Source organism: Myxocyprinus asiaticus, chromosome 21, assembly GCF_019703515.2.
Source record: "Myxocyprinus asiaticus isolate MX2 ecotype Aquarium Trade chromosome 21, UBuf_Myxa_2, whole genome shotgun sequence".
NCBI classification, from domain to species: domain Eukaryota; kingdom Metazoa; phylum Chordata; class Actinopteri; order Cypriniformes; family Catostomidae; genus Myxocyprinus; species Myxocyprinus asiaticus.
The window spans coordinates 20,484,872-20,506,490 of NC_059364.1; the positions used below are offsets into that span (position 1 = coordinate 20,484,872).

Consider the following 21,619-nt stretch of genomic DNA (forward strand, 5'->3'; position numbering starts at 1 on the left):
ACTAAATTAAAACTATAGCTAACCCTAGTGTGACTCCCTCGTTTCTGAGGTTGTCTGCAGAGAACACGTGTGCAGGGAGTAGAAGAATCATTAAGAGTTTGATATTCACTCCCTGAATAGCTGAGCACTTGGAATATTTACAAATACAAATTGGTACACTCTCAAGGCACACACATTTTCTCTGTGTGTGCGCACTATTGTGTGAGGAGAAAGCGGGTGTAATTACGAGACATGCTGTGCATGTGAGCACAAAATGAAGTAAAGGTGCACAGTGGATCATCCAGAGGACTGTTTTGGAGAGAATTTTTCACATTTTCTCTGACTCTTTCTGTACACTCTTAGTCACTTCAGTTCAACTTATCCAGTCATACAAAGGCCTAAAGCAGTTTAGTCACCTTGAGAAACATCAGAGCTCTCCAGAAGTTCACAGTGATGTATATCCTCCCTCAGTAACTCAGAAAGGGGTTTTAGCTCTTTGGAACGGAGCAAGAGGAGGAAGCCAACGAAACATCCTGTACAGTATGCCAATACAATTACTGGATTTCGTTGGTTGTAATTTGTATTTGAAGATGTTATGGGAAAAGGAAAGTGAGCTCCTGTGTGTAAGACCCCATTTTATATCCTTTTTGTAGCATTTAAATATTTTTTCCTGAAGTCTATTTATAATGTTAGTCTAGTCTTAATTTAGTTTTACTTGACCATTTTCCAGTCTTTTTCCTTTATTTAATAGGCTGTTTTTGCTGCTGTACCTTTACATCTTTAGGATAGGATTGGCCAACCTCAGCACACTGGAACCATTCACATTTTCACTCATCATGGCGTGCTAAGCTGCTAAATTACTGTTCATATGTAAACATGGGCGGTCATATGTTTGTGCACTTACAATTGTGATATAACCATGATAATTCCTAAATGACCCAGTGCAGCTTAGTTTTATAGGTATAAATGGTCTGCATTATAAACATTAGCATGTCAGAATAAATCAAACCCAATTCTTAAAAACAAAAAAATCCAGTTTTCCATTATATTTCCCCTCTTACAGCTGGATAAAGATTGCACTGACAGCAAGTCCCAAAATTAAACTTCCTAATGAAAAATAGGAGACTTCTTAGGTGAAACCATTAGAGATGTTTTCTCTTTTCTCATCTTTTGTTGGCTGTAAGATGAAGAGGCAGCTGTACAAATCAGTCAGACCCTGCTGATGGGCCGCCCCACCTCCAGCAGACCCCCAGGACCCGCTGTTCTGCTCTCAGTAAGAATAGTGGTGGGAGTCAAGGGGAAAGGGTGAAGCACAGAGGCATCAAAAAGGAGGGAGAGAGAGAGTGCTGGTGCTGGTCTAAGAGTATAAAGAGGGTTGAGTGAGTTTAAAGATCAGAGGACAGCTTGGTATCCTTAAAAAATGAGGAAAAGAGAAAGTTGAAGGGAAAGGTCATCTGCACATGATCTCTTACTGTGTAAAAACATTTCACTTTCCATTACTGCAAACACACCACCAAAAGCAAAATGTGTTTCTCCTTTAGGGATAGTTCACCCATTATTTACTCACCCTGATGTTGTTTCAAACCCACATTACTTACTTTATTCTGTGCTACTCAAAAATATTAGGTAGAATGTTAGCCTCAGTTACTGTTCCCTTTCATTGCAGCTTATTTCCATTCAATGAAAGTGAATGGTGACTCAATGGTTGACTCTAACATTCTGCCTTAACATCTCCATTTCTGTTCCATGGAACAAATAAAGTAATATGGGTTTGGATCAACATGAGGTTGAGTAAATGATTTTTGGGTGAAATATCCCTGTAAAACTATCCCTTTAATGCAATACAAGTCTTATATCTATAGAGGTTTTATACTTTCCTCTTTTGCTCTCCTCTTGTTGTTTTCAGATTAACCAACAGATGTCTGGAATGAACATGAATGGTTCTGGTGCTCCAATGGCATTCGGGCCACCCGGTGCCCCCATGGGCGGCTGGGTGGCACCGCCCTCTGGTCAAACCCTCAGCACCCAGCTCTGGAAGTAAATGAACGAGGGCAGGTGGAGGACAAGGGGCACTGCATCCTTCCATCTCCCCTCCACCAACACCCACGGCCAGAGTTTTATTCATGTATTGTTTTTTCCCCTTCTCTTTCCGACCATTACTACTCTGGAGAGCATCGACTCAATTTGTCCTCTGTGTATTGATCAAGTGAGCAAGAGTATGGAGTTTAAGAGACTGGCAGCTTTGTCAATCTTATTTGCAATTTTTTTCTTTTATATATATATATATATATATATATATATATATATATATATATATATATATATATATATATATATATATATTATTTTTTGGGGGGGGTTCAAAACACATATCAGCGAAGAAAGCTGCTGGACCAATTATACAGGCTTCTAATATATCTTTACCAAATCAATAGTAAATAATAGTATTTAAATGACAGAGGTATGGCTATCATATTTGTGACTTTCCCCAATCCCTTTCCTTACTTCTGTGTATAGAGGCCCTATATCCCGGAACCCTGTAGCAGATATTGTATAGACCCATATAATGTAGGTAATCATGAGATGTCATCACCTCTCTCCAGCCTCTCATCCCACCACATCCGTGTAGCTCCATGACAAGCTCCATCTTTACTGTGATGTTTTAATGTGTGCGCTACAGAGAAGCACAGTGAGTGAAAGACAAATAAACCTGGACGACTGTACAGCTGCAACTGTTACGGCTTGAGGAGGAGGGGGGTGGGGGCTAAAGGGAAGGGGGGGGGGGAGAGGGGTTTGAGGCAGGAATAATCTGAGTGAAACTTTTTACCGCGATTTGGAGAGTAAGGATCGAACAAAAGCGTGCAGTCCAACATGTCAGTCCCGCCGCTGTAGCAGAATTTCTATCCTCTCAGATAGGGTCTCTCTGCTGTGCAATAATATAAACATCCCCACCTCGTCATCCAGGTTTATTTCTATAATGTGTTTACATTTTCTGTTGCCTAGTACAGAGGAAAAAAAAATGTATTTCCGTGCATTAAACAGTGAATAGCCATGAACTATTGTGTGATCATTTTGTCTAAAGACGCATTTATTGTAAAGTTATCTCTTCTTCTTTCTTTTTTTTTGCTTTTAAAGAGAGTCATTTGGAATAAAGACATTTGTAATCCAAAGGTTCTGTCCTCGTAATAGTGTCTCGTGCACTGTGAAACAAACTGATTTACTCTTTGCAGCTTCCACCAGCTTAATCTCTATTTCCAGGGAATGTTCAGTGTGCCTTGAATGTCTTTCATCCACAATTTCTTATTCTGTGTAGACTGTTTTGTTCCATGGGCAGGATCTCCACCAACACCCGTCAGTAGTTTAGACCTCTGTACATTACTCAAACGTATTTTTCTCTGGTTCACAGGCAGGCAGACATTGATCTGATTCCACAAATGGACCAGTAAACATAGATGCATTAGGAATAGGATAAAGTTTTTACATACAGTTGCCATTTGTAAACACCTTAACTATGGTTTCTCCACCACCACGTTACAGGTAATCCAGTGTGTTGCTACAATGAAAAGCCCCAGCAGAGACAATGCATGTCAGTGCAGTATTCAGGAACATGTTCCCAAGACAGCTTTGTCCGAATGCAAATCTAAAGCATTTGATTGCTTAAGGAACATGTCTTTTCTCCAGCGCAGGTATCCAAAAGCTCAAAGGTGGCCATTATTTTTGCAAGTGCCAGTGATGGTGGTCCTTTGATCCATCCAGTGTAACATTGACAGGTGTGAAACTCCTAGGACGTTCTCATCCACTAGACCTCAATAAAAACAGAATCCTGTTGCCGCTTTGGTTCATTGCCCAGGTTGACCTTTTCAGTGCGGGTGTGCCACACCAGAACCTGAAAAAAACAAATGAAAACTTGTGAGCCATGCAAATGGATGCAAAAAATTTGTTATCAATTGTTTCTGAATTTGGGGACAAGTGGACAGGTGTGCCGAAAACAAAACATGCAAAGGTACAAGACAACGGGGAAATAAGGCCCATTTCAGTTTGATCTCTCAGTGGAGCTGTTTTAGTCTGATGATGCGTGAAGGATGCTGGAATGGGATCTCTCATAGACTCCCTGGCCTGTTACACATCTTAATTATATCAGGCTGAGCCAATGCAGCGAAAGAGTGTGGTTAAATGGCCGCACCCAGGTGTGACGTGTCAATTCCCAAACACATGGCACTGCAAATTAGCTTGTTTTGCATAAAGCTAATTTAGCAGAACCATTAGAGAAAAATAAGGTGCATTGTGAAGTGGCAACCCAGAAGTAACCCATGGTATGGGGCAGTTAAGCTACGGTGCCTACAGGGCCTGATAACAAGATGTATCTTAATGTTAGACACTGTAATATAGAGTATAAAGGTGCTGGTAGATACTGTCATGGAGAGTATAGAGGCGCTGGTAGATACTTTAATAAAGCGTATTGAGATGAAGGTAGATACTGTAATGGAGCATACAGAGACACTTGTAGATACTGTAACAGAGTATAGAGGCACTGGTGGATACTGTAACACCTTGTGTAGGTGTCTGATGCTATGCTTGGCTTTCTACTGATCCTGGTGTTGTCTTAATAAATATTACCAAGGCCCTGTGAGCTGCACAGAATAAGCTCCTGCACCACAAGACTTGTTCTCAGCATGGATCCACTGACAGTTCGAGTTTATTTTGTGTGAATTTCAAGTCATTTTTTCAAAGCAGCTTTACAGAAAATTATTCTGTAACAGAAAATTAAGCTGTAATGTCTGTCATCATTGTGCAGTTTGATGAAAACATGTTTGAAGATCATGCCACACACACTGACGGCCAAAATTTTGGAATGTACAGATTTTGCTGTTTCGGAAGGAAATTGGTACTTTAATTCACCAAAGTGGCATTCAACTGATACAAATTATAGTCAAGACATTACTGATGTAAAAAAAAGTCATTTTTGATCGAATCTAGACAGGCCCCATTTCCAGCAGCCATCATACCAACACTTTATCCTTGAGTAATCATGCTAAATTGCTAATTTGATACTAGAAAATCACTTGCCATTATATCCAAACACAGTTGAAAGCTATTTGGTTTGTTAAATGAAGCTTAACGTTGTCTTTGTGTTTGTTTTTGAGTTGCCACAGTATGCAATAGACTGGCATGTCTTAAGGTAAATATTAGGTCAAAAATGGCAACAACAAAAAAAAGAAACAGCTTTTTCTAGAAACTCATCAATCATTGTTTTGAGGAATGAAGGCTATACAATGCTTGAAATTGCCAAAAAACTGCAGATTTCATACAAAGGTGTACAATACAGTCATCAAAGACAAAAAACAACTGGCTCTAACAAGGACAGAAAGAGATGGAGTGGAAGGCCAGATGTACAACTAAACAAGAGGATAAGTATATCAGAGTCTCTAGTTTGAGAAATAGACACCTCACATGTCCTCAGCTGACAGCTTCACTGAATTCTTCCCGCTCAACACCAGTTTCAGAAGTAGTTTAAGTTTTTTCATTTTTAATAGTAATTTTTCACATTATTAATGTCCTAACTATACATTGTGATCAGTTGAATGGCACTTTGGTGAATAAAAGTACCAATTTCTTTCCATAAGAGCAAAATCTGTACATTATTCCAAACTTTTGGCTGCCTGTGTGTGTGTGTGTATATATATATATATATATATATATATATATATATATATATATATATATTTCAAGCATTGTATTGGCTTCATTCCTCAAAACAATGATTGACTGACGAGTTTCTAGAGAAAGCTGTTTCTTTTTTTTTGTTGTTGCCATTTTTGACCTAATATTGACCTTAATCAGTCTATTGCATACTGTGGCAACTCAAAAACAAACACAAAGACAACGTTAAGCTTCATTTAACAAACCAAATAGCTTTCAGCTGTGTGATATAATGGCACGTGATTTTCTAGTACCAAATCTGCAATTTAGCATGATTACTCAAGGATAAAGTGTTGGTAGTGATGGCTGCTGGAAATGGGGCCTGTCTAGATTCGATCAAAAATGTTTTATTTTTGTTTGTTTGTTTTTTTCAAATAGTGATGGTACTGTTTTTTTTTTTTTTTTTTTTTTTTTTAAACATCAGTAATGTCTTGACTATAATTTGTATCAGTTGAATGCCACTTTGGTGAATTAAAGTACCAATTTCCTTCCGAAACAGCAAAATCTGTACATTATTCCAAAATTTTGACCGCCAGTGTGTGTGGCATGATCTTCAAACATGTTTTCATCAAACTGCACAATGATGACAGACATTACAGCTTAATTTTCTGTTACAGAATAATTTTCTGTAAAGCTGCTTTGAAAAAATGACTTGAAATTCACACAAAATAAACTCGAACTGTCAGTGGATCCATGCTGAGAACAAGTCTATATAGCACCAAGATGTTAGCAGCAGATCCTTTAAGTCTTGTAAGTTGCGAGGTGAGGCCTCCATGGATCGGACTTGTTGGTCCAGCACATCCCATAGATGCTCAATCGTACTGAGATCTGGGGAATTTGGAGGCCAAGTCAACACCTTGATCTCTTTGTCATGTTCCTCAAACCATTCCTGAACATTTTTTGCAGCAGTGTGGCAGGGCACATTATCTTGCTGTAAGAGGCCACTGCCATCAGGGAATATCATTGCCATGAAGTATGTGGTCTGCAACAATCTTTAGGTAGGTGGTACGTGTCAAAGTAACATCCACATGAATGCCAGGACCCAAGGTTTCCCAGAAGAACATTGCCCAGAGCATCACACTGCCTCCGCCAGCATGCCTTCTTCCCATACTGCATCCTGCTGCCATCTCTTCCCCAGGTAATCACTGCACATGTACCCGGCTGTCCACATGATCTAAAAGAAAACGTGATTCATCAGACCAGACCACCTTCTTCCATTGCTCCATGGTCCAGTTATGATGCTCACGTGCCCATTGTAGGCACTTTCGGCGGTGGACAGGGGTCAGCATGGGTACTATGACCAGTCTGCGGCTATATAGCCCCATATGCAGCAAGCTGCGATGGACTGTATGTTCTGACATCTTTCTATCATGACCAGCATTAAGTGTTTCAGCAATTTGTGCTATAGTAGCTCTTCTGTGGGATCGGACCAGACAGGCTAGACTTCGCTTCCCACACGCATCAGTGAGCCTTGGGTGCCCATGACCCTGTCGTCGGTTCACCGGTTGTCCTTCCTTGGACCATTTTTGGTAGGTACTAACCACTGCATACCGGGAACACCCCACAAGACCTGCCGTTTTGGAGATGCTCTGACCCAGTCGTCTAGCCATCACAATTTGGCCCTTGTCAAAGTCACTCAAATCCTTATGCTTTTTCTACTTCCAACACATGAAATTCAAGAACTGACTGTTCAGTTGCTGCCTAATATATCCCACCCCTTGACAGGTGCCATTGTAACAAGATAATAAAGGTTATTCATTTCACCTGTCAGTGGTTTTAATGTTGTGGCTGATCAGTGTATAAATCTTTTCTTGTCAAAATTAATTTATTTCCATCTTAGGAAAGAAAATAAAACAATATGTAGCAATATAATGTTTTATTAACATTTTTCAAACAAACCCTTCCACAATATAAAGACAAAGAACTAAAATATCACCAATTAAGTGGGAGTTTGATTAATTGAAAAAACTAGTCCCCACATACAGTTTAAGTCAGAAGTTTTCATACACCTCAGCCAAATGCATTTAAACTCAGTTTTTTTACAATTCCTGATATTTAATCGTAGAAAACATTCCCTGTCTTAGGTAAGTTAGGATCACTATTTTATTGTAAGAATGTGAAATGTCTGGTAGAGAAAATAATTTATTTCAGATTTTATTTCTTTCATCACATTCCCAGTGGGTCAGAAGTTTACATACACTTTGGTAGTATTTGGTAGTATTGTCTTTAAATTGTTTAACTTGGGTCAAACATTATGGGTAGCCTTCCACAAGCTTCTCGCAATAAGTTGCTGGAATTTTGGCCCATTCTTCCAGACAGAACTAGTGCAACTGAGTTTGTAGGCCTCCTTGCTCGCACACGCTTTTTCAGTTTTGCCCACAAATTTTCTATTGGATTGAGGTCATGGCTTTGAGATGGCCACTCCAATACCTTGACTTTGTTGTCCTTAAGCCATTTTGCCACAACTTTAGAGGTATGCTTGGGGTCACTGTCCATTTGGAAGAACCATTTGTGACCGAGCTTTAACTTCCTGGCTGATGTCTTGAGATGTTGCTTCAATATATCCACATAATTTTCCTTCCTCATCATGCCATCAATTTGTGAAGTGCACCAGTCCCTCCTGCAGCAAATCACCCCCACAACATGATGCTGCCTCCCCCATGCTTCACGGTTGGGATGGTGTTCTTCAGTTTGCAAACCTCACCCTTTTTCCTCCAAACATAATGGTCATTATGGCCAAACAGTTAATACATTTCATCAGACCAGAGGACATTTCTCCAAAAAGTAATATCTTTGTCCCTATGTGCACTTGCGAACTGTAGTCTGACATTTTTATGGTGGTTTTGGAGCAGTGGTTTCTTCCTTGCTGAGCAGCCTTTCAGGTTATGTCAATATAGAACTTGTTTTACTGTGGATATAGATACATGTCAACTTGTTTCCTCCAGCATCTTCACAAGGTCCTTTGCTGTTGTTCTGTGATTGATTTGCACTTTTCGCACCAAACTACATTCATCTTTAGGAGACAGAATGATTCTCCTTCCTGAGCGGTATGATGGTTGCATGGTCCCATGGGGTTTATACTTGCGTACTATTGTTTGTACAGATGAATGTGGTACTTTCAGGCATTTGGAAATTGCTCCCAAGAATGAACCAGACTTGTGGGGGTCCACAATTTGTTTTCTGAGGTCTTGGTTGATTTCATTTTGATTCTCCCATAATGTCAAACAAAGAGGCACTGAGTTTGAATGCAGGCCTTAAAATACATCCACAGGTACACCTCCAATTCAGTACACCACCTATCAAAAGCAAATTGTCTAAAGCATTGACATAATTTTCTAGAACTTTCCAAGCTGCCTAAAGGCACAGTTAACATGGTGTATGTAAACTTCCGACTTCAACTGTAGATACTTGTCTACCTGTTTCCTCCAGCATCTTCACAAGGTCCTTTGCTGTTGTTCTGTGATTGATTTGCACTTTTCGCACCAAACTACGTTCATTTCTAGGAGACAGAATGCGTCTCCTTCCTGAGCGATATGATGGCAGCGTGGTCCCATGGGGTTTATACTTCCATACTATTGTTTGTACAGATGAACGTGGTACTTTCAGGCATTTGGAAATTGCTCCCAAGAATGAACCAGACTTGTGGAGGTCCACAATTTTTTTTCTGAGGTCTTGGTTGATTTATTTTGATTCTCCCATTATGTTAAGCTAAGAGGCACTGAGTTTGAAAGTAGGCCTTAAAATACATCCACAGGTACACCTTCAATTCAGTATACCACCTATCAAAAGCTAATTGTCTAAATGCTTGACTTCATTTTCTGTAATTTTCCAAGCTGCCTAAAGGCACAGTTAACTTGGTGTATGTAAACTTCTGACCCACTGGAATTGTGATGTAGTCAATTAAAAGTGAAACAATCTGTCTGTAAAGAATTGTTAGAAAAATTACTCATGTCATGCACAAAGTAGATGTCCTAAATGACTTGCCAAAACTATAGTTTGCTAATATTAAATCTGTGGAGTGGTTAAAAAAATGAGTTTTAATGACTTCAACCTAAGTGTATGTAAACTTCTGACTTCAGCTGTAGGTTGCATATTCATTGCAATGGGCATTAAATCCCTTAAACTCTCATCCTCCACAATATTAATTTGCCGGTAGACTGTGGCCATCCGCTTTGTTACAGCAGTCGTGAAGCTGGGTTCATGATTTGCGTCAAAGTGGCAACACCAGCGTCATGCACCACTCTGAACTCACCATGAACGGCGCCTACAAACAAAAACGTCTCATTCTCCATTTTTTTAATAGTTAAGATTTGGTGTGCTTCTGTGGTAATTAAAACGTGCCTTACATAGGCTGACGTGTCCCAAGTCCCATCTGGGCTTGTTTTGTACATCAAATAGTGTTAAGAGGTCCTTTCTCCATCATTTTATCACTGACAGGGAAGCGCTGTCAGAGATTATTTTATTTACAGAGATGACAATCTCTATGGCTCTATCATAGGAGAGAGCGTAACAGTCAACTAGCGTGTTAAGACAGTTCCGCCCATTGAATGTCTATAGCCCTATTCGGACGGGATTAGTTTTCTAAACAACGTTTGAGTTACAATTATTATCACCCAACATCTGAGATTTCATGTACTGATTCGGACGGGACTAAAGATCTCTGTGTTTATTACAGAGGTGGGAGTGTCTGTTTTCTAGAAGTGGGCATTACAGAAGGTTATCACATAATTTAGGTGATAAAATTAATGTATCTTTTAAACTTTCAGTTTAAATTTAAAATTATTATAATTAAAAAATATATATTTTAAACAATTATTTATTTAATGTATTGATTTAATTGTAATTTATTAGATATACATTATAAATTCGAATTTATAGAAGTGGCTGCTTATTATAAACCCAATGAAATAATAAATATAACATTACGTAACTGAGCAGAGAAATTAAGGCTGATATAACAGTTGCCAGTATCTGCAATTTGGCTCACATTGTTGAGTTTATTTTCTTATATTCTCGTCGGATAGCAAAAAATCTACATCAAAATTGAAAGTCACACTGCAGGCAGGAGAATCTAGCACGCAGCCATCTTGAAAATTTTGTCTCTGAACTTCCGTTCTAGTAGTTCTATATAGATATCTATGGTGTTGATGACAAAGTGTAATTAGCTAGTGGATTTACAGGTTATAGAGTTGTCAAAAGCTATCATGAGTATTTTAAAGTGTTCATGGGATGTCATTAGAACTGGAAGCAGACCAGGGAGATTATAAAACAAGAGGACTTCATTCATAAATACACAAGATCCTACCTTCATGCTGTGGACGTATTGATATGTCTCTGTGCTCATGAAACACAAAGAGACAACACAAAATATCTCGTACAACACCTCTGACCATCTTCTCGTGTCATTCACCCATCGTGTAATAGTTAATGTAAGCAGATTTTTTGAGCATTAAACCGGGATGGGGGAGGGGTGCAAATATATTTATAAGCACACACATACACATGTGAAAGTGTATGTTTTATTTTATATTCTGTTTTAATCACATTTAAGCCTCTAAAAAATGTAGGGTGACAAATCAATTTTAAAAAGTACATTTGTAATTTTCTTTAATGTTGAACTTGCATGCGTAATAATATGAGCTGTCACTGTTGGAAATTTCATATCAATTACACATTTTAACACAAATTATTAACAAGTTGACACCTAAAAAATAAGCAGAATTACATGTATAATAATGAAATACTTGCATTATGAAAAAGTGTAGTGTGTCATAGCTGTCCAAATGTGATCTGCCAGGTCTAATTTACCTCTGTGAGTGTTGGAAAAAAAAAACATTTATAGTGACAGAAAAAACACCTCACTTGCATTTTCACGAAGTAAAGGGGGGCTGCAGACATCACACCACAAAAAATACTTTTTGTGCTCCCACATGTAATCCATTTTGATCGACTCTACTCAGTAGCTTCAATACAAACAGGAAGTTAGATGACAAAATTCTGAAGAGCGGAGCATGGAAAAGGGGCGGGGCTGAATAAGTACAATCTTAATGGTAGTTCATTTAGGTCAAAATACATGAGGTGAAGCGCTGTGAAAATTCCATATCAGCAATCACTGACATTCGCATTCGGACGGGATTCGATTTCTCAGAGTTAAAGGGTTTCTAAAAAACAAGATGGCTTAGATTATAGAACCAATTGAAGAGTACAGTAAGTCAAGGCGATTTGTTTTTCGCGATAGAAAAACTACTGCAGGACGCAGGAGTACATTTGACCGTCACATAATATGAGAAATCGCCAACAAGCTGGAGGGTGACCTAATAGGAAGACACAAAGAGAAGTGTGCCTAGTATTTTCTGCTCTCTGCATCTTTACAAACTGTATAAATGGATGCATTAAAATCATGCCCCAAGTTTATTTGCGATATATCGCGAATATGTATATAGGCTATATACACTATATTGCCAAAAGTATTCATCCAAATAATTGAATTCAGGTGTATAAAATGAAGCACCTAGGCATGCAGACTGCTTCTACAAACATTTGTGAAAGAATGGGCCGCTCTCAGGAGCTCAGTGAATTCCAGCGTGGTACTGTGATAGGATGCCACCTGTGCAACAAGTCCAGTCGTGAAAGTTCCTCGCTACTAAATATTCCACAGTCAACTGTCAGTGGTATTATAACAAAGTGGAAGCGATTGGGAATGACAGCAACTCAGCCACGAAGTGGTAGGCCACGTAAAATGACAGAGCGGGGTCAGCGGATGCTGAGGCGCATAGTGCACAGAGGTCGCCAACTTTCTGCAGAGTCAATCGCTACAGACCTCCAAAATTCATGTGGCCTTCAGATTATCTCAAGAACAGTGCGTAGAGAGCTTCATGGAATGGGTTTCCATGGCCGAGCAGCTGCATCCAAGCCATACATCACCAAGTGCAATGCAAAGTGTCGGATGCAGTGGTGTAAAGCACGCCGTCACTGGACTCTAGAGCAGTGGAGACGCGTTCTCTGGAGTGACGAATCACGCTTCTCCATCTGGCAATCTGATGGACGAGTCTGGGTTTGGCGGTTGCCAGGAGAACGGTACTTGTCTGACTGCATTGTGCCAACTGTGAAGTTTGGTGGAGGGGGGGATTATGGTGTGGGGTTGTTTTTCAGGAGCTGGGCTTGGCCCCTTAGTTCCAGTGAAAGGAACTCTGAATGCTTCAGCATACCAAGAAATTTTGGACAATTCCATGCTCCCAACTTTGTGGGAACAGTTTGGGGATGGCCCCTTCCTGTTCCAACATGATTGCGCACCAGTGCACAAAGCAAGGTCCATAAAGATATGGATGAGCGAGTTTGGTGTGGAAGAACTTGACTGGCCTGCACAGAGTCCTGACCTCAACCCGATAGAGCACCTTTGGGATGAATTAGAGCGAAGACTGGGAGCCAGGCCTTCTCGTCCAACATCAGTGTCTGACCTCACAAATGCGCTTCTGGAAGAATGGTCAAAAATTCCCATAAACACACTCCTAAACCTTGTGGAAAGCCTTCCCAGAAGAGTTGAAGCTGTTATAGCTGCAAAGGGTGGGCCGACGTCATATTAAACCCTATGGATTAAGAATGGGATGTCACTTAAGTTCATATGCGTCTAAAGGCAGATGAGCGAATACTTTTGGCAATATAGTGTATCTTACAGTCTTACTGACCACCACTAATATTCTTAATTTAGGATGGCAATCAGTTCTCAGCACAGTTATACAAGCATTTAAACATTTGGCACCACCATCCACCCCTTACCTGGCACAGTCATTCAAATTCAAAGGTGTCTTCCTCAGGAGGGCGCTTACCGGCCATAAAAGCAGAATCCTTCATTATAGTCTGTATGTAAAACTCAGGACGGGTATTTTTTTACTTACACTGGGAAGATTTGAACTCAAAAAAGTGTTTGAATCTATTAATTTTTTTAAAATTGCCCAAATGTTGGTCGGGACATTTCCGATCTTCTGAAAGTAGGTAGGAAAATGTTGTATCCATGGTAACAGTAGAATTTTATTACAGTAAAATCTGACTCACTGTAGTAAATTCCTTAACGGTTTCACTTACTAAGAGAACTGTCTTAGGGATTATATGTAACACCCTCATATCATTTCCTTAGTTAAGGGTAAATCACTTTAAGTGTTATACTTAAGGGAAAAACTAAGGGTGTTTTATACAACCGGGCAAAGGGGCCTACTATATATATATATATATATATATATATATATATATATATATATATATATATATATATATATATATATATATAGCAGCCAAAAGTTTGGAATAATGTATAGATTTTGCTCTTATAGAAAGAAATTGGTACTTTTATTCACCAAAGTGCCATTCAACTGATCACAATGTATAGTCAGGACATTAATAACATGAAAAAGTTCTATTACAGTTTGAAAAAAAAAAATTCTAAACTTCTTAAACTACTACAGAGTTCTCATCAAAAAATCCTCCACGTGCAGTAATGACAGCTTTGTGGATCCTTGGCATTCCAGCTGTCAGTTTGTCCAGATACTCAGGTGACATTTCACCCCACACTTCCTTTAGCACTTGCCATAGATGTGGCTGTCTTGTTGGGCACTTCTCATTCACCTTACAGTCTAGCTGATCTCACAAAAGCTCAGTGGGGTTAAGATCCATAACACTCTTTTCCAATTATCTGTTGTCCAATGTCTGTGTTTCTTTGCCCAGTCTAACCTTTTCTTTTTCTTTTCTGTTTCAAAAGTGGCTTTTTCTGGTGTTGAGCGGGTAGAATTCAATGAAGCTGTCAGCTGAGGTGTTTATTTCTCAAACTAGAGACTCTGATGTACTTATCCTCTTGTTTAGTTGTACATCTGGCCTTCCACATCTCTTTCTGTCCTTATTAGAGCCAGTTGTCCTTTGTCTTTGAAGACTGTAGTGTACACCTTTGTATGAAATCTGCAGTTTTTTGGCAATTTCAAGCATTGTATAGCCTTCATTCCTCAAAACAATGATTGACTGATGGGTTTCTAGAGAAAGCTGTTTCTTTTTTGCCATTTTTGACCTAATATTGACCTTAAGACATGCCAATCTATTGCATACTGTGGCAACTCAAAAACAAACACAAAGACAATGTCAAGCTTCATTTAATGAACCAAATAGCTTTCAACTGTGTTTGATATAATGGCAAGTGATTTTCTAGTATCAAATTAGCAATTTAGCATGATTACTCATGGATAAGGTGTTGGAGTGATGGCTGCTGGAAATGGGGCCTGTCTAGATTTGATCAAAAATGACTTTTTTCAAATAGTGACGGTGCTGTTTTTTTACATCAGTAATGTCCTGACTATACTTTGTGATCAGTTGAATGCCACTTTGGTGAATTAAAATACCAATTTCTTTCTGAAACAACTAAATCTGTACATTATTTCAAACTTTTGGCCACCAGTGTGTGTGTGTGTGTGTGTGTGTGTGTATACAGTTGTGCTCAAAAGTTTGCATACCCTGGCAGAAATTGTGAAATTTTGGCATTGATTTCGAAAATATGACTGATCATGCAAAAAGGACTTTTATTTAAGGATAGTGATCATATGAAACCATTTATCATCACATAGTTGTTTGGCTCCTTTTTAAATCATAATGATAACAGAAATCACCCAAATGGCCCTGATCAAAAGTTTACATACCCTTGAATGTTTTGCCTTGTTACAGACACACAAGGTGACACACTCACCGGCAACAGGGTGTTGGGCGCCCAAGGCTCATCGATGCGCAAGGGCAATAAAGGATATCCTGTCTGGTCTGAACCGACAGAAGGTCTATTGTGGCACAAGTCACAGAAAATTTTAATGATGTTTATGGGAGGAATGTGTCACAACACACAGTGCATCACACCCTGCTGCATATGGGGCTGGGTAGCCGCAGACCGGTCAGAGTGCCCATGATGACCCCTGTCCACTATCAAAAGTGCCTACAATGGGCACACGAGTGTCAGAACTGCACCTTGGAGCAGTGGAAGATGGTCACTTGGGTCCCTTTTTCTTTTACATCATGCGGACAGCCGTGTATGTGTGCCCCATTTACTTGGGGAAGTGATGGCACCAGGATGCACAGTGGGAAGATGACAAGCCGGTGGAGGGAGTGTGATGCTCTGAGCAATGTTCTGCTGGGAAACCAGCCATTCATGTGGACGTCAATTTGACACGTGTCACCTACCTAAACATCGTTGCAGACCAGGTACGGCGCTTCATGGCAATGGAATTCCCTGATGGCAGTGGCCTCTTTCAGCAGGATAATGTGCCCTACCACACAGCACACATTGTTCGGGAATGGTGTGAGGAACATGATGAAGAGTTCAAGGTGTTACCCTTGCATCTAAATTCTCCAGATCTCAATCTGATTGAGCATTTGTGGGATGTGCTGGACCAACAAGTCCGATCCATGGCGGCTCCACCTCGCAACTTACAGGACTTTCAGGATCTGCTGCTGTTGTCTTGGTGTCAGATACCACAGGACACCTTCAGGGGTCTTGTAGAGTCCATGCCTAGGCGGGTTGGCACTGATTTGGCAGCACGCAGAGTGTATATATACAGTAATTACAGTATATATATATATATATATATATATATATATATATATATATATATATATATATATATTTTATATAATTTCTGACGTATTATAAACTGGGAACTTCCTGAAGTGGATCATAATTGGTTTGTGGTTTGTTAAACTTCATTCATTTGTGTTGCATTCAGCTGTAGAAGCTCTGTATAGAGAAAATTTGCAGACCACAGTGCTGTATATTTTTTTTTATAAGAGGAAAGCAATAATACAGGTGCATCTCAATAAATTAGAATGTCGTGGAAAAGTTCATTTATTTCAGTAATTCAACTCAAATTGTGAAACTCGTGTATTAAATTCAATGCACACAGACTGAAGTAGTTTAAGTCTTTGGTTCTTTTAATTGTGATGATTTTGGCTCACATTTAACAAAAACCCACCAATTCACTATCTCAAAAAATTAGAATACATCATAAGACCAATAAAAAAAAACATTTTGAGTGAATTGTTGGCCTTCTGGAAAGTATGTTCATTTACTGTATATGTACTCAATACTTGGTAGGGGCTCCTTTTGCTTTAATTACTGCCTCAATTCGGCGTGGCATGGAGGTGATCAGTTTGTGGCACTGCTGAGGTGGTATGGAAGCCCAGGTTTCTTTGACAGTGGCCTTCAGCTCATCAGTGCATTTTTTGGTCTCTTGTTTCTCATTTTCCTCTTGACAATACCCCATAGATTCTCTATGGGGTTCAGGTCTGGTGAGTTTGCTGGCCAGTCAAGCACACCAACACCATGGTCACTTAACCAACTTTTGGTGCTTTTGGCAGTGTGGGCAAGTGCCAAATCCTGCTGGAAAATGAAATCAGCATCTTTAAAAAGCTGGTCAGCAGAAGGAAGCATGAAGTGCTCCAAAATTTCTTGGTAAACGGGTGCAGTGACTTTGGTTTTCAAAAAACACAATGGACCAACACCAGCAGATGACATTGCACCCCAAATCATCACAGACTGTGGAAACTTAACACTGGACTTCAAGCAACTTGGGCTATGAGCTTCTCCACCCTTCCTCCAGACTCTAGGACCTTGGTTTCCAAATGAAATACAAAACTTGCTCTCATCTGAAAAGAGGACTTTGGACCACTGGGCAACAGTCCAGTTCTTCTTCTCCTTAGCCCAGGTAAGACACCTCTGACGTTGTCTGTGGTTCAGGAGTGGCTTAACAAGAGGAATACGACAACTGTAGCCAAATTCCTTGACACGTCTGTGTGTGGTGGCTCTTGATGCCTTGAGTCCATTCCTTGTGAAGTTCACCCAAATTCTTGAATCGATTTTGCTTGACAATCCTCATAAGGCTGCGGTTCTCTCGGTTGGTTGTGCATCTTTTTCTTCCACACTTTTTCCTTCCACTCAACTTTCTGTTAACATGCTTGGATACAGCACTCTGTGAACAGCCAGCTTCTTTGGCAATGAATGTTTGTGGCTTACCCTCCTTGTGAAGGGTGTCAATGATTGTCTTCTGGACAACTGTCAGATCAGCAGTCTTCCCCATGATTGTGTAGCCTAGTGAACCAAACTGAGAGACCATTTTGAAGGCTCAGGAAACCTTTGCAGGTGTTTTGAGTTGATTAGCTGATTGGCATGTCACCATATTCTAATTTTTTGAGATAGTGAATTGGTGGGTTTTTGTTAAATATGAGCCAAAATCATCACAATTAAAAGAACCAAAGACTTAAACTACTTCAGTCTGTGTGCACTGAATTTATTTAATACACGAGTTTCACAATTTGAGTTGAATTACTGAAATAAATGAACTTTTCCACGACATTCTAATTTATTGAGATGCACCTGTATATAAAGAATTAGATTCATGCGCTTTTGCTTTCATATGTAATAAATCCTTTAATTTTTAATGTTGACAATGTTATAGCTGACTTGGTATGCTAATATTCAAAGTAGTGATATTAGAAGCCAGGAAGAGGTGTGAAAGCAGCAATCCCTGTGGACTCTGATAATTGTAAATGGAAAGGTCATTAAAATTTAAACACGTGGACTAATCTTCGAGCAGTCTGTAGCCATGTATCCATGAGAATATTAGAGGTTATATCTAAGTCAAGGGCAGATTCATGTCATTATCATTTTCATGTGTGGTAATGTAAGTCAGCAGCTTTTTTATTCTTTCTGTGGTTAATTCTCTAATAGAAAGATGATTTAGACAGACAGGGTATAATGGTTTGAGCAAAGTCATTTGATTGACAGTTTAATGCTTTGAAATATTGAAAGTTGTAAAGTTTGACCAAGAGAGTCACTTAAAGATTGCACTCCAAAATTATATTGTTACTGGATGTGCTTTCTACATCCTATATACAATCTGCACTAGCAGAACTCCACAGAAAGCACTGCAGATTTCTGCAGAATTGGAGCGAATGTCATACATAAAGTTCTACAAATTGCTTGTTTATTAATGTTTAAGTTAATTTCATAATGCATTCAGCTAATAATTAAAGCGTTGTACTCTCAGCTCTATTTAACCACACATTTGACCACATTTAAATCCATTCCGCCGAATTCTGAAGCAGAATTTTTCTTCAAAATGTAGTATAGAATGTGAAGAACATATGCAGATTCTGTCTGAGTCTTCCTATATGAAATAATTTTCATGTGTCACAGCAGTATATTGTGTGCTGAACTAAGATTTCTGGAGGGTTTCCTTTAAATCTTAATAGGCAACTGAAGCCCTGAAAGTTGCTGTGTGTGTGAGAGGGAAGAATAATTTGAGGGACTGTGTTGTGGGCAGAGCAAAGCATGTTGGCACACTGACAACAGTCTGGCAGGATCTGGTCTGCGGGAGCAAGATTTAGATTGACATGAATAAATAGGAGAGTCACCGCACTGGCTTCTGTTAATAAGCCTGTGAATTTCGCCCTGTCTATAAGCATGTTTGCCCTCTCTGCCATCTCTTTCCCAGTCAATTGCCCTCTTTTCTTGTCCTTTCTCATTTCCTCCTCTCTCTCTTTCTGGGTTTCTTTCTCCCTCTCTGTCCCTGTCCTCCTTGTCACATCAATTTATTTTGATTACTCACACATGACCACATCAGCTGAAGCCCCAACCCAACCCGGCCTCACTGCCCTTAATTTTGAAGTAAACACTGAGAGTTGGCCATATCACCCTGCCCACAGGCTTGGTCACTGTCATCCACCAGGGAGCCTCTAGAACACTTCTACAAATGTGACCTTTCCTAAAGACGTCTTTGGCAGTGCTCTATTTGGCCAGAAGCCCTCTCACACCCATCTGTTGATGATGACGAGGAAGAACAGACACATAACTGCTGGCACTAGGCCACTTCAGTTCTCTTTGTTTACTTCCATAAGGCTGTCCATATATAATACATGAATGCTTAATTGTACAACAGCCACAAAAATAAGTATGTTAAACTTATTTTTGTCCAAGAAGCAACTCACGCTTTTCTGAAACTGTCAGTGCCTTTTCCATTACTTTCACTGCCGTCCACTGGATGTGATATCAACACCTGGCATGGAATTGTGCTGCAGCAATGACCCTGCACTCACTAAAGTGTGTTTATAATGCACACATTACGCTGTCTGGCTGGTGTTGCAAAATGATGCGTCGCTGCTTGGCTGGCGTTAAAAGCATGTCCTGCTCTTGCTGGTGTTGGTGATTAGTGGAATTGTCAGCCCTGTTAATAGTCACTATTAATAACCCAGTGCAGCTACCATTAGGGTAATTGGGTGATAATGATGATGGCAGTAGCCATGACGTGCGGTACAGGAAAGGGAGCATTTTGACACATAAGGTGAGTAGACTGAAGAGGTTTGAGCACAACAAGATTTCAGCACATGAGATAATGGGCCATGGATGAATGAAGGAGCTTTTTGAATCAGACCTATTCAAGTGCATAGAGATGTGTTTTTCAGTTGGAAGCACTCTTTGCCAGTTCTGTTCCTGTTTCCAATATTGTACAATTGTCACAAAAATAGACTGGAGTACAAGAAGCCATATTTTCGAAGGTGCACCAAAAGGTAGAGTCATAATGCCATAAATAATATCCCATGCCAAAACTCAAGAGAGAAAGGAGCTATTATGATGATGTACTATAGTAGAGATCTACCGTCCAGCAAAGTTTAGCGCAAACCCTAGCCTAACGCACTTGTCAAAACATTGATTATATGGCTGAGGTGTGTTGATTAGAGTTGGATCTAAACTCTGCAGGAAGGTAGTTCTCCAAGAACAGGACAGAGCACCCCTGAAGTAAAGGAACATCAAAAACTGCTTGTGGCAAGAATGTTTTAGTATATCTCATATTCAGTGCTGATGAAGAATGCAAAGTGTTTTACTGACCTGGGTACAGTTGTGGGCCTTTGGCTCCAGGTCCTCCACCTTTGTGATCTGCTTGAGGAAATCGGACTCCTGCATCCCTGGTTTGGCTCCTCTCCTCTTGAAGAGGGCACGCGGGTTTGACAGGATCACATGCAGGTTCACAGAAAAGCCTGCCAATGATAAGAGAGAACATTCCCTGAGAAACCTTTCTCTATAGCCACTTTCAGACATGAAACATGATAAATCGCAGTAAAATTGACAGATTGCTTGGTAAATGTACCACCACATCTACTATTGCTTTCGCCTTTATCTTTTTTGATACCATTTACACATCAGCACTAAAAAGCTTTTAACCCCTGTGATGTCATTTGCCAGAAAGGCTTTTGGTCCTATTAATTGTAGTTATTTTATCGCAAGTAACGGAATCACCTACTGCTCCTTTAAGCTATCAATTAATTTCTTCATCCGCTCGGAAGAAGAGAAGCGCTTTAGTTTCACTATCTGTCCAATTTGACGACATTTTTTTTTTACTCGCGACTCATGAGTCACAGTCGATAAACATCTATTTCAGAATTTTGTAGAAGAAGACTTCTTTCGTCAGCATGTTGTATGTGACCTAACCTTGTACATGCTCATACCAGAAATTTTACTGCTCTGTTCACACATACAGTAGCATCAAAACTGAACTTTTCTGGTAATGTTACAAATTCTCATTCTGGGAAATTGCCAGAGCTGATTTACTGGTATTTCCCAATGAGTCCTGTTCACACATCACCTCTAAATGGAAAATGCTGTTAATTATCTAGAAAAGGCTGTTTGTTTAAAGGCGCCACATGTCAGTGTTTCCCCAATCCGACTGCACATTTTGATGTCTCCTGTCTCCTTTATTTGATATGTCCAATGGACCCTCTCATGTGTTTTATCTTAAATATTACACCTGTTGGGCACATAAAATGTCCTGGAAAATTGTGCCTTGATGAGAGTGGGAATCCTGTAACCGTAATAGAAGTTTACCCCACAATAGTTTACTTGCATGTTCCAAACCTGAAAACATGAAAA

At 39.7% G+C, this 21,619-nt stretch overlaps 2 protein-coding genes across 6 annotated transcripts in view; one reads left to right on the forward strand and one right to left on the reverse strand.

Moving 5' to 3' along the window:
- Positions 1 to 3,149, forward strand: part of LOC127411778 (stromal membrane-associated protein 1-like) — a 167,175-nt gene extending 164,026 nt beyond the window's left edge. For all 5 annotated transcript variants that reach the window (XM_051647531.1, XM_051647532.1, XM_051647534.1 and 2 more), the window contains one exon: positions 1,886 to 3,149. In XM_051647531.1, coding sequence (XP_051503491.1) covers positions 1,886 to 2,020 — 135 coding nt within the window. In that variant the 3' untranslated portion in view covers positions 2,021 to 3,149. The remainder of the gene's footprint in view (positions 1 to 1,885) is intronic.
- Positions 2,931 to 21,619, reverse strand: part of LOC127411780 (galactosylgalactosylxylosylprotein 3-beta-glucuronosyltransferase 2-like) — a 38,347-nt gene continuing 19,658 nt past the window's right edge. Inside the window, exons 3-4 of the mRNA XM_051647538.1 lie at positions 20,582 to 20,730; positions 2,931 to 3,865 (exon numbers count right to left, since the gene is read on the reverse strand). Of these exons, the coding sequence (XP_051503498.1) occupies positions 3,779 to 3,865; positions 20,582 to 20,730 (236 nt within the window). The 3' untranslated portion in view covers positions 2,931 to 3,778. The remainder of the gene's footprint in view (positions 3,866 to 20,581; positions 20,731 to 21,619) is intronic.